At 32.5% G+C, this 12643-nt stretch overlaps 1 protein-coding gene across 8 annotated transcripts in view; it reads right to left on the bottom strand.

The window, feature by feature from the left end:
• The window catches only part of CNOT2 (CCR4-NOT transcription complex subunit 2), a 102665-nt gene that overhangs the window by 14919 nt on the left and 75103 nt on the right, over positions 1-12643 (bottom strand). For all 8 annotated transcript variants that reach the window (XM_039866001.1, XM_039866005.1, XM_039866003.1 and 5 more), the window contains 4 exons: positions 7330-7477; positions 6495-6677; positions 4082-4161; positions 1397-1522 (listed from right to left, as the gene is read on the bottom strand). In XM_039866001.1, the coding sequence (XP_039721935.1) occupies positions 1397-1522; positions 4082-4161; positions 6495-6677; positions 7330-7477 (537 nt within the window). The remainder of the gene's footprint in view (positions 1-1396; positions 1523-4081; positions 4162-6494; positions 6678-7329; positions 7478-12643) is intronic.

Genomic DNA, 12643 nt, shown 5'->3' with positions numbered 1-12643 from the left:
CTAGCTATTACTGATACCAGTTAATTGTCAAATACAAAGGAACAAAATAAATTTTAAAAGAACATGTCAGTATTCTACTTGAAAGTGACTTACAGAATGAGCAAATTGCAATCAATTATAAAACAACTCCATATTATTTCAGATTTTCTTGGATTCCATGAAATAGATGTAAAACATGCAAGAACTGGGAAGTAATCCTCCCACTATACTTGGCATTAGTCAGGCCCTTATTGGAGAACAATATCCAGTATGGGGCTCCACAATTCAAGAACGATATGGAGAAACTAGAGATGGTCCAAGGAGAGCAACGGGAATGATTAAAGGGATGAAAAAATGGACCTATGAGGAAAGGTTAAAAATATTAGAGTCTGAACTGAGAATCAAGTAGCTAGGTACTCAACTTTCAGGGCAGATCATATTTTTATTTTTGGAAGAGTGATTTAAAAACTTTAGAATATGAACAATTAATTTTTCCATTCTTGACATATTGTTATTTGTATTCATATTCTAAAAGGCATAGAAATCCTTCTAAGTTGAAAATGGGAAAAACCGTTATAAAAGTGATGAACTGATCCCTCTAAATTCATTGTTTCTGCTACTGGTCTCTATCAGGTTCTCCCAAAAGGAAATAAATAGGTGTAAAAGATAAAAACAATATGGCTACATTGCTCTTACATAATTTTCATGTCTAAAATCATTACTGCATGTTTCACGCCCCCCCCACACTTCTTTTCATTTACCTTGTCTTAGCCAGATATCTTATTTATTAGAGACAGTAAGAAAGGGGTATTAACGGTGACCGAGAGTCTACATAAATTATACATGACCTATAAGCAGTGGTTCTCAACAAGAGGCAATTTTTTCTCCCTTGGGACATTTGTCAATGTATGAAGACATCTGTACTTGTCACAATGGGGGAAGGTTGGAAGATAGGGGGTGTTACTGATATCAAATAGGCAGAAGCTAGGGATGTTGCTAAACATTCAATAATGCACAGGACAGCCCCACATTTACAAGGAATTATCTGACCCAAATGTCATTAGTGTGGAGGTTAATAAACTGGCTTAGAAAAAATCTTAACTGGATGGTCAGTCATTATTAATCTCTAGGAATGCAAGAATGTGTTCTTTTAAAAAATGCGTGATCAATGAAAAAAAAAAAGGCAGACCACAATATAATTATTAAGGTATATTAAGGCAGAACTGACAAAAGAAAATAACTTCTGAATACCAATGAAGACTTCCTTTTGGGGTTTCTGTACAAACTAAGTTTTCCCAAAATGCTAAGATACTATTCCGGGAAGAAAAAGAACTTTGTATATATCAACTCTAACAAACTGTGTGTGTGTGTATGCAATGGAAACTTTCCATTGACCATCATTTAAAAACTTAATTACCATAAGGAGCTCTTCCAGCCAAGGGGTTTATTAATGGAGTTGGGTTACCACTTCCTTCCCTTCTGTTTCGATCTGCTAATGCTGGAAAATCTGAAAGGTCCAATCCTGTCACATTTTCGCTTCCATCTAAATAAGAAAGAACACTAGTTATTGATTCTACAAACATTTTAAACAGATTATTAAAGACCAACATAATATAAAATGACAGCACCTTCGTCCTAAATAACGCACAGCGCTATACCAGTGATGTAATTTTTTCTCTTCCACACAATAAATACTTGTGGATTGATTTCACATGAAAGAATTTCATAAACAATTCAGCAAAGCAATATGTAAGTAGCGTAATCAAAATCTCAAATTTTGGAGACTTAAGATAGAGAATAAGGAATATGTTATTGCTCCTGTGAAAGAAGGTACTTTAAAATTACAGCTTGTTAGCTAGCAAGAGAGAGACTATTGTGATGTAACTGCTCTTTTCGTTATGTGCAAAAGCAGAGTTTGCATCTGGAATGCTTGGAGCTTCAGTTATATACAGGTGTGAGAATGAGAGTACCGCCTGCAAATGGCCGTAGTCATATCTGAGGTATTGGCAGTAGAAGCAGAAGTCTTAAGGACTTCTGTCCTGTGGTCTATTGATTCCATACACAAATGTGTATGCATGCATATGTGAATGTGTGTGTTTTGCAGTTGGGGGTGTAAATAGGGTTCCCATGTCTGGTGAATGCATGCGAAGCATGAGGGTATGATATAAAGCCCAAAGTTTATATTACCTATTACACAGTAGGCGCTCAATAAATATATATTAAATGAATAAATTTATTTTTGTTCTTTTAAACTTTAAAAAATCAGCTCTCTTCCTTTTAAAAGTTAAAATTTAACCCAACATTTCTACTTTGCCTATTTTAATCATTTCCTTGATTTCTTAACTTTTATTATTCTATTATTCTTAAAATCTTGTTTTATTTAAAGTTTTAAAGGATTTAATTTTCTACTTTGGTTTTAGCCTGCACTATAGCTTTTCTTTAATTTTTATTTCATCTAGTGTTTTACGACCATTTTCAATTTATTTTGCCCTTTTTTCCAGTTAATTTTGTCTCCAAGTTTCATAATTAAAAGAATCTCAGGAGAGAAAACTATTATCTCAAGATTACTTTGCTGACGGAAAAACAATACACTCTGTTGACATTCCAAGTTAGTTAACAATTTAAAATTATGAAGGGTAAAAGGTAAAACGAATTATACCCACTGTTTTTAAACAAATTGCAGTTTATGAATTTTGAATTTTAATATCTATATGAACAAGACAAAAATTAACAATTTATAGTTTCAATCTATACAGTAATCTCTCTTGAATTATTTGATTACAAATTAATTACAAACTCCAAATATATAATAACTTTTAATATACATTTTCAGATCCTCTAGGATGGAATTTAAAATTGCCATATATTAATCAAGAATATTTTTAACTTAAAAAAGTTAATAAATCCCCCAATTTATAGTTTTAGGAAAAGACTTAGAAACAATTTTCCTATTTTAAAATATACTTAGTTAAAACTGCATTTTAAAAATAATTCTAGAATTTACAGAACTGTATGAAACCATAATTCAGAATATAAGATGGCACTGTCAGACAGTTACTTTATGGTCCATTAAAGAAAAAACTCAGCAATTAAACTATGATACGTAGTCATATTTCAGATTAAAATATGAAAAAATTTGCATTTTAAATACAATGATACTTCATATTATTTTAACATCTTGAACACAATACTATAATTTTCAAATGCTAAAACTTGACAATTTAAAATCTCACTTGATCAATTTATGCTGCTAAACACACAATAACATTTAAAAATAAAAAGCCCTTAGCCACATATGACATTTCATTACTAAGTCTCTCGTGCTTCCACATATGCTCCATTTCACTCATCATTCTTTCACCTTCTACTTCCTTTACATACATTTCTCTCTCAACAATCGTATTCATTTGGCTCCTATGACCATAACGACATCCTTTATTTCCTTTCTCTGGAAGCAACGGTAGAAGAAGGTGAAACCCAAATCAGAATAGTAACAAAGCCTCCCGTTTGGTCTGAAACAGTTGATAAAATAAACCAACAGACTGCAGGAATTCTTCACTGTCAAAATCAGAATTGGTTTTCCATATAATTAAATTCTGAATTTTACACATAAAACTGGATAAAAATTTCGTAAGGGTTAAATGCCAAAATTAGTAGTATTAAAACTATTAAAAAATTATAAGTGATCCATGTAATTTTAAAGATTTCTTCAATCTCAGTCTTTCTAACCAGAATGCCATACTACCCAACCTAGTTTAGACGGCAGGTGACAGGATTGAGGGGAAAAGCTCTTGAAGCAAAAGACTCTGAGGCATAAATATATACTGTTAATGTTTAGGATCCTCTAGGTGTTAAGGAAATAATACTTATATTATAACATTATGCCATTATCATGCCAAGTAAAAAATATATTTAAATCTTTCAACTGTTCACTGAATTATATTCTATGCCTATGAAAATCTTACTAAATTAAATTCTACATTTTAATCCCCCCCCCAAAAAAAATCCTGTAATATTTATTCTAAGAGCAGTATGTTCAATTGCTTTATATTTCAAAGATCTACCATATTTTTATAGGGTACTAGCTTCAGAATAAGCTTACCTGTTCCATTAAAAATGTTACTTGATAAGGAGTTATTCATTCCAAATGCCTGATTCCTGTTCATTCCAAATCCAGACATACTGGGTACATAGAAAATAATTTTAGATATACAGTAAGAACACTAACTTTCGGATGAAGAAAAACAAAAGTATATACTTTTGATCTCCTCATATAAAACAATAATATGTTTTAAAACAAATACTAATTCTATTTTTTCTAAGTTTAATCTTTAATTTTATTTAAAAACTTCCCTAAGTCCTTCCATGAACAAGAGTACCAAAATGTCTTATACAAATTAAAAAGCAAAAAACAAATAATTTATAAGTTTTGAGGAAAACAGAGATTAAGGGTACTGTTTTGTGTACTTGCAAAGTCAACATACTGGATATACTGGCAGAACCAACCTCAAAACTGCACTTTAGTGTATAACTATTATTCCTGAACTCTTGTTTTTCTTTTGCTACTGGGAAAGCATGCTGTCACCTTTCATAAAAGATCCTTTTTCATACACTATGTCCTCTCCTCATGAGAGAGTCCATGACATATTCATCTTTGCATTCTCTGCCCTGAGTGTCCAGGAGGATATAACAAGCACTCAATAAATATTTAGTTGACTTGAATTAAATGGTGCTTTTCTTTAACTGAATTTAGTGTTCCAAAACACGTCATTCTTATCTAAATATAGTTTATTTTTCAGCTACTTAAAAGAAAAAAAATATTTAAGTAGTGCCCTCAATTCCAAATTAATGCACAATTGGTACCTGGTAAACAGTTACAAATGCCTCCCTTTTTTGCACTAGCCTAAACAAAGGAAAACAAAAACAACAAACAAGACTGAACTTAAATCAAGGCCAGAAGCAATTAAGAATTTCAAAAAGAATTAATGAAAATTCTACAATGAAAGTATGCAACTTTAACAACAAATTATCTGATAAAAGACAGTGTATCTATTATAAGTAGGGTTAAACTGTTTGAAGATAACAGGATTTTGTGTGTGTGTGTGTGTGTGTGTGTGTGTGTGTGTGTGTTTTGCTTAAATCTGTTAAAACTAACTATGGCCAAACAATATTTTCATAAAATATGTAGCTGGTGAAAAAATAATGCTCTAGAGAGTAAGAAAGCCAATAGAAATTTTTGTATTTTAATTGCGTGTTAGAACTGCTGCTAATAAGGTACCCTCAAATACTGAAAAAGTATTAAAAGATGAAAACATTCTATAATAAATACAACATCAAGGGTAATAAGCAGAGTTTTACACACCCACGTTTCCTCGACAATTTATACATAAAGTATTTTTTAAAAACAATTAAAATTTGAAAAAATATACAGACAAAAGTTTAAATATATATTTGATCAATGAACAGTACCTACAAGAATGCAGAAAGATATGATAAAGCCCAAGAAATATTATATAAATAGGAAGCTATCGAGATGAGAACTTTGATAACCTTTTACGAATAACTTAAAAAATTAAAAGTGGTAAAATTATAAAAGAAATACTCATAAGTCTAAATAAAAGCAAGAATTAGAGCTTATGGGATGAAGATTAAACAGGAAATGTGCTAATAACCTATTTTAATTTAGTTTTTACAAGTACTAGAGTGAAATAAATGGGTATGATGATAGCAACTAAATCAAGTTCCTTTTCCCCTCTAGAGTTCCTCGTTAAAAAAAAAAAAAAAAAAAAAAAAAACCTGACAAATTTAAATGCTATTTTTGCAAGGAAGAAGGCCTTTTATTGTAGACCTAATTCTCATATAAATTATCTAAACAGCTTAAAAATCCTAACATAAAGGATAATTGGTCTTCATATTGTTATTATTTGCATAATAGTATATGCAATGAATAGTGCAAAAAATAATAAAAAAGCACAATAGCTCATCTTTTTGTTTTAAATATCAGGACAAGACATAATTTTCAAATACTTATAGATGTAGTTTCAAAAAGTCTTTGGCCATTAAGTCTCCTCTCCAAAGCACAAAATTGAATTTTGGTTAAAAAGGTACTTAACCAAAGCATAAATGGAGCAAGGCGTAATAGTCGAACATGTCTCCAGTCCCATTCGTAAGTCTGGAACTCTTACTAAATAAGTAACCAGCCTCATTAAATAGAAGAAGGGCACATCAAAAAAAAAAAATCTGCCTTGTGGCAACCAAAGAACAATCCTCTTCCAACAGCAACAAAAAGTTTTAATGTGTTTTCTAAAATCAAACTGATTTTCAAAAGAACATATCTTTAGTTTGGGGAAGTTAAAGCTGTGATGTGTAACTTAGAGAATGTCTGGTCATAAACATATGATGAAACACATTTATGAGACAGAAGCCATGACTCAAGAACAGAATGTCGAATATGAAAAGGCAAATTTGAAAATACCCAGAAAGACAATTATACACAGTATCAATAAACATCTTACCTGTTCACAGTAAAAGGCTGTCGAGAAGGCTGCTGCTTTGGCATACATATTATGCTTGGCGAGCTTCTGTTGGGGCTACCTAACCCTGAACTGCTCATGCTATTTGTCCTGCTAGGAATTCCAATGCCCTGACCAACCTGGGAGTGGTTCATCATATTCCTAGGATTCATAGGCAAAATACCCCTGAAAAAGAAGTCCATTATACTAAATAAGCTCTCTACAATTACTCATTAAAATTCTCTTTAAATAATCAATTGCTCTAATCCTAGAAAAAGCAAATATACTTTCAAATTGCATTGCCAATTTTTATTAATTGAATTATTCTGTCTGGTCATTATAGCTCTTTAGTGTGACTATGACATAAAATAATACAAATGTATTTCACATATATATTAGAATAATTTCATTCCAAATGTCATTCTATCTCCTTTATACTAATATGCATAGTTTAAGTAATCTGTTTTCTTTTATTCTCACTAGTGATGAAGGAACAATAATTAGAATTATCTGAGGAGTGATTTTAAATTGCACATCCTCTGTGGAGGAAGAGAGCTGACTTTTGAAAAAGCCCCCCAGTTGGTGATTAACCCTGGATACCCACCCAGTTGACAACCAGTACGACAGCTACAAGGTAAAAATATCTTATCGTAGACTTATCAATTTGCAATAAAATAAAAGGAGCATTGGGTTATCAACTTTCTTTTCCTAAGTGAAAGGCACTGAACCATTTAGTTACCTTATTTAAAAAAAAAAAAAAAAAAAAAAAAAAACTAAAAAAGCTTGCTTACTCTACAAAGATACATTTTGAGAAATATTCTGGTCCATCAATAAATACCTGCTTGGAGATGGAGGCGTGTGAAGTGACATTGTTGGTACCCCTGTTGTTGGCGTGACGTGGCTCGGTAACTGAGTGCCTTGTGATAAGCTGCGATTTAACTGAGGGGTATTGTTGCTCATCCCCCTCATTGGAAGGCCTAGTGCACCTATTAAAAAAATTCAGAAGAAGGAAATTCATTGCCATCAGGAATGAAATTGTTATCCATCTTCTGGAATTGGCAATTTAAAACATTTAAAAATGACCTAACATAATATAATTTTCAAATTTAAATGGATATATTCAATTCACTCAAAATGGACTCTAATTTTAACAAAAATAATGTTCTAATCTGAAATTTAGTATTATGACTGAATATTGCTTTCGTATTTCTTTTCATACTTCTATTTTACAATAAACTATGTCTGAGAATGATGCAACAAATTAGATGACATGTTCAATAAAAACATTTTGTACAAGTATGCCTTTAAGAAATTTGCAATCCTGTGTTTCGTTTTAAATCATAACCGAGGTACACAGACATTTGATCATGCTTTGCTGAAGTAACTTTAATTTTCATATGATCCTTTTTAAATGCATTTAAGAAAAAGTCTCTTTACCACTATTTATACACACATACTTCTCAACATTACAATTTTTACAAACCCAACATAAAATATCAGCAACTGATTAAAAAACTCAACCTGGTAAAGCTATAAGTGACAAAAATTTAAAACAAGTTTTAAAATTTCAAAGGACACTGACCTTCTATTTTAATACTCCTGGGGCCAGATACAGGGATAAATGTTTTCCAATAGGTGCATTTTAAAAGATTACTGAGGGTTTACCATTCAAATATGAAAACATTAAAAAGTTAAACAATTGGGATAAACATTTCAAAAATGTATGACGTTTCCTACCTTTTAATATGAAATATAAATTATTTTCTTAATGACTCAGAATAATTATCATAGATGTTTAATGTGCCAGATGGTTCTTTTTCCCCTTTTTTATCCCTCAAAGTTAAGGATGTTCAGCTGTCACTTATGTAGTGATCATACCTCACTATGATTGAATGCCTCCTTGCCTCCATTTTCCTGACCCACACTTTTTGGTGCTTTCTGTTTCTGTCTGCTGTGGAATGGCACACCAGTCAAATTAGCTTATTCTGACTAGAGGTTAAATAAAAGTGATAAGATGAAGTAAGAGCTAATGAGTAAGTAGATGACTTTAGTGCTAGGGACTTAAAATGACCCCTATCCGTTTTTGGTCTAACTTTGGGCCCAAGAATTGCAAAGACCTGAATATTTTGAAACTATGATCTCCAGAAAATTGTATGTGTGTGAATATTTCCTTCAAATATCTTTGCAAAATTTATCTTTGATCCTAACAATGTACCTCCTTCTAACCTACTAGGGATACCACTGCATCACAAAGATTTTACTGGAATTTTCCAGCCTCGGCACTCAGCTTGTAAACCAACTTTGCTTCTCAAATGAATGAAGCCAATGAATACGAATCAATATAGTTACTATATTCTATTTGTATTCTTTTCCACTCATGTTCCATGAAAACCCAAGCTTGGTTCTGCATTTCTTTTTTTAAGTTGCATGAAGAGAAGTGGCCAAGATTATATGTTGGTTTAGTCACTATATGTATGTCTGCTCACTACAAATTTTGTGACCATGACTATACCACTTGCTGCAGCCACTTTCTCTGAATCTGGGACAAAATAAGGAAGAATGAGAGATTAAAATATCAGGCTATGTAAAATTTCTTCAGAAAATATCTTTCCTTCTTTCAAGCACACAATTTTCCCCAAGGTCCTCTAGAGGTTCCCATAATGAATCACCAAAGTGATACCCATATCACTCACCCAATATTTATTGAGTGTCTATAATGTGCTCAGCATGGTGCTAGCTGCTAGAGATACAGCAATGAACAAGACAGAAAAATGCTCCTACCCTCTGGGAGCTTATACTCTTCTCCCCAGATATGTTGTCCTAAAGTCAGCTATAGCTGCGAATTTCCCACAGGAATGTGTTTCTCACAGTTACTAACCACAAGAAATATTATACAATTTTAGAGCCAGAAGGGACCTTAAAGATCACTTGATTCAATGTATGTATTTTACAGATGAGGAATCTGAGCCTCAGTTAATGGACTTCTCCAAGGTGACACAAAGAACCAAGACTAGAACTTAGAGCTCTTAACTCCTGGTGTTCTGAATGGCAACCTATGAGAACCCAATATAACACCAAATTAGCATCATTGTGAGTGCCTACCGAATTTTAATAATCACTTATCTATCGTTTTCTCTCTTGCTCTCTTTGAATGTTTACTTCTCTTCGAATTTTTCCTAAACCTCCATCTCGTTTTCTTCGCTCCATTTTCCTTCTCCCTCTCTTATCTATGTCAAGTTTTCTTTCCTGTAGTTTTACTTCTCCTTTCCTTTTCACTTTCTTTATACCTTCCTTACAATAAACATATACTTTCTAAAAATCTAGTACCCTTATGCTGTTTTCTAATAATTGATAAGCCCTACAAAAGATTCACTGAGATGTTTCCTTAAACCCTTCATATACATGTTATTCTATGCTGTCTTATGAAAATTTGTAACTTCAAAAATATTTTAGAGAATGGAGATTATATGGAGATTATGTAAACATTAGCAAAAAAACTTTTGGAGAAGGAAAAAAGAATGGGTAAAGTTATTTAATCAATTAAGGATTGGCAAACGAGTTATTTTACAGTGCTAAGAGTGGAGGAAGACTGAAATAAACTCAAAGATTAACATTTACTTTTATTTTTCTTCAATACTCCTAATTTCATAAAAACAGCTAGTAAATTCAAAAGGTCTGAGTTGCATTTTGAAGTAGTTAGGTATAAAAAAAAAATCAACAGAGCAGAAAGGAATACATCAATTTCAAACTGGATCATCAACCCCTGAATACTTAATAACTGAGTTACTTTAAATTAAATTTAAAATTCAAATTCTTTTAAAACAAAGAATTAATATCACTAAATAAGAATATACATAGATTTACTTTTAGGAAACAAAATATAGTCATTAAATTAGAGTTAGTTGAGTTAAACTGTTACAACTGGGCAGGGTCAGGGGAGGGAAAAATTTACTCTTTTATTAAATTAGAAACAATCATGGAAAATCATCCAAAATATTATACCAAGAAGAAGACATGTAAGCTTAAAGAAAATTTAAAAAAAGGAAAAAAACCAGCTCATAAAAATTTTTGGCATAAAATAACTACAACAGGTAAATATAAATATGCATTTATGAAAGGGCAGTAGAATTAAAATTTATTAAGCACCTAGGAACCATGTGTCAAGCACTATGCTACTTCACCACCTTTCCCCTTTATAATAATCCTACAGAAAAAGTATTTATGAACAGAACAAAAAAAAAAACCCAGTTAAACCAAGCTTTTGCTAAAGATAAACAATGCAGTATGATACAATTTATAAGAAAAAGTTCAATCACAGCAACCAAATCCATGAAAACTCATACTTAAATGAAATATCCTAAAATCTTTATTAAGGAGAGGCGGGAAAATAATCCTGAATTCATACAAGATGGCTTTCCATTCCCAAAAGTAATTGGCTTCCCCTAGGAACTCACTGTCCTACCCACGCTAACAAAGGACAAGGATCTTCCTACCTCCAACCTGTCCTGCACTCAGCTGGTTAACCTTCCTTATAACATTATTTCGTTATGCAGTTTCGTTAAAATTAAAATAATTTAGAGATAGAAAAATCTCCAGAGATCACCACCCAACTAAATTATATATGAAGAACTAGTATCAAGCATTAAGTGACTTGCCCAAGATCACAAATAAGAAGACTAAAAATAATGACAGAATTTCTTGATTCCTACTTCAATCCCTTTTTTCAAGCAATCACTTTCCACTTATTAGTAGTTGCTAAGTTTTAATGACTGGGTCTATGCCCGGAAACTGTGACAGTCTGGGTCTGGGCAATTCATAAGCAGTGGGATTTTTAAAACTCTCCAAGTGTTTCTAGTAGTACAGCCAGGGCTGAGAACCACAGTATTAAACCCAATCACAATTTAGTCTTTAAAATTCTGTCAGGTCCCAAAAGATTCTTCTAATCTTTCATTTTCTTTTTTCCCAAGTTTATTGAGATATAACCGACATATAACTCTTCCAATCTTACTTAATATTTTACTCACCCCAATAGATACCCTTCTTACATACAATATATTTGACAATCTTCTCCCTTCAGTCCCTATCCCCTCCCCAAATTTGCCCCTGAACCTTTATCATATCCTTCTTCTCACCTAGAATACTTCACTTCCCTTGTTCTACAGAGATACAAAAGACTATTATAAAAAAACAAAACAAAACTGCTATAATCGAGGGGTTTACATGCAGAATATGTAATAAGGTGTGCTTGGGTGTATACAAGAAGGATCGCTACCTCAGATTAACTTAGTGAAAGTAGAATGGATTTGGGATCAGAAAATGTTTCCTGGAAGAGACAATACATGAATTAAATAATGACAGACCTAGCCAGGTATTTGGTGGTGGTGATGATGAGTCAGGTGGGAAAAATGTTACAACAGGTCAGTCTGAGAAAACGGCAAAATGAAGGTAATGAGGACAAGTGATATGCCTGGAGGAGAAGCAGGCTTATTTCTCCGTACTAAGAATGTATGAGACAAGAAGCATGGATGGAGCTAATTGGCTTCAACATCAACTACGAGTAGTTGCTGCTATGTTAGAAACAGCTGAGAGTCCCAGACAGCATTTGGCTAGATCTTTACAGCAGATGCACTCTTCCTGTAGATCTGTGTGAAACTCCTTTATATATTTTGCTAAATTTCCACTGTGGATTAGTGGCACCAATTCACAAAGTAATACAGGTCTCAAATCTTAGAAATCATCCTCGCCCTCTCTCACATTCCACGTCACGAAATCGTATTAGCTCTATTTCCAAAATATGCCAAATTTGACCACTTCTCAACACCTCCACCACTCATTCAAGTCATCCTTTCTTACATGAACTGCTATAGTAATAGTCTTGCCTCTCTCTTGTCACTCACCCCTCCCCCACCCAGTCCATTTTTTACAGAGCAAAGTTATCTTTTAAAATTGAAACTGTATCTTAAAATCCTTCCTATTCAATTTAGAATAAACCCAAATTCTTTATCAAATCTTTACAAGACTCCATGATCTGACTGACACCTGCTACACCATTAACCTACTACTTTTTTTGTTCACTCTATTGGCCCTTCTCACTCTTCCTTTAACACATTAAGTTCATTTTTACCCTCTCATAAGAACTTTTGCATTTATTG

Source organism: Pteropus medius, unplaced genomic scaffold, assembly GCF_902729225.1.
Source record: "Pteropus medius unplaced genomic scaffold, Ma_sr-lr_union100, whole genome shotgun sequence".
NCBI classification, from domain to species: Eukaryota; Metazoa; Chordata; class Mammalia; order Chiroptera; family Pteropodidae; genus Pteropus; species Pteropus medius.
This window is presented reverse-complemented; position numbering and strand designations above follow the sequence as displayed.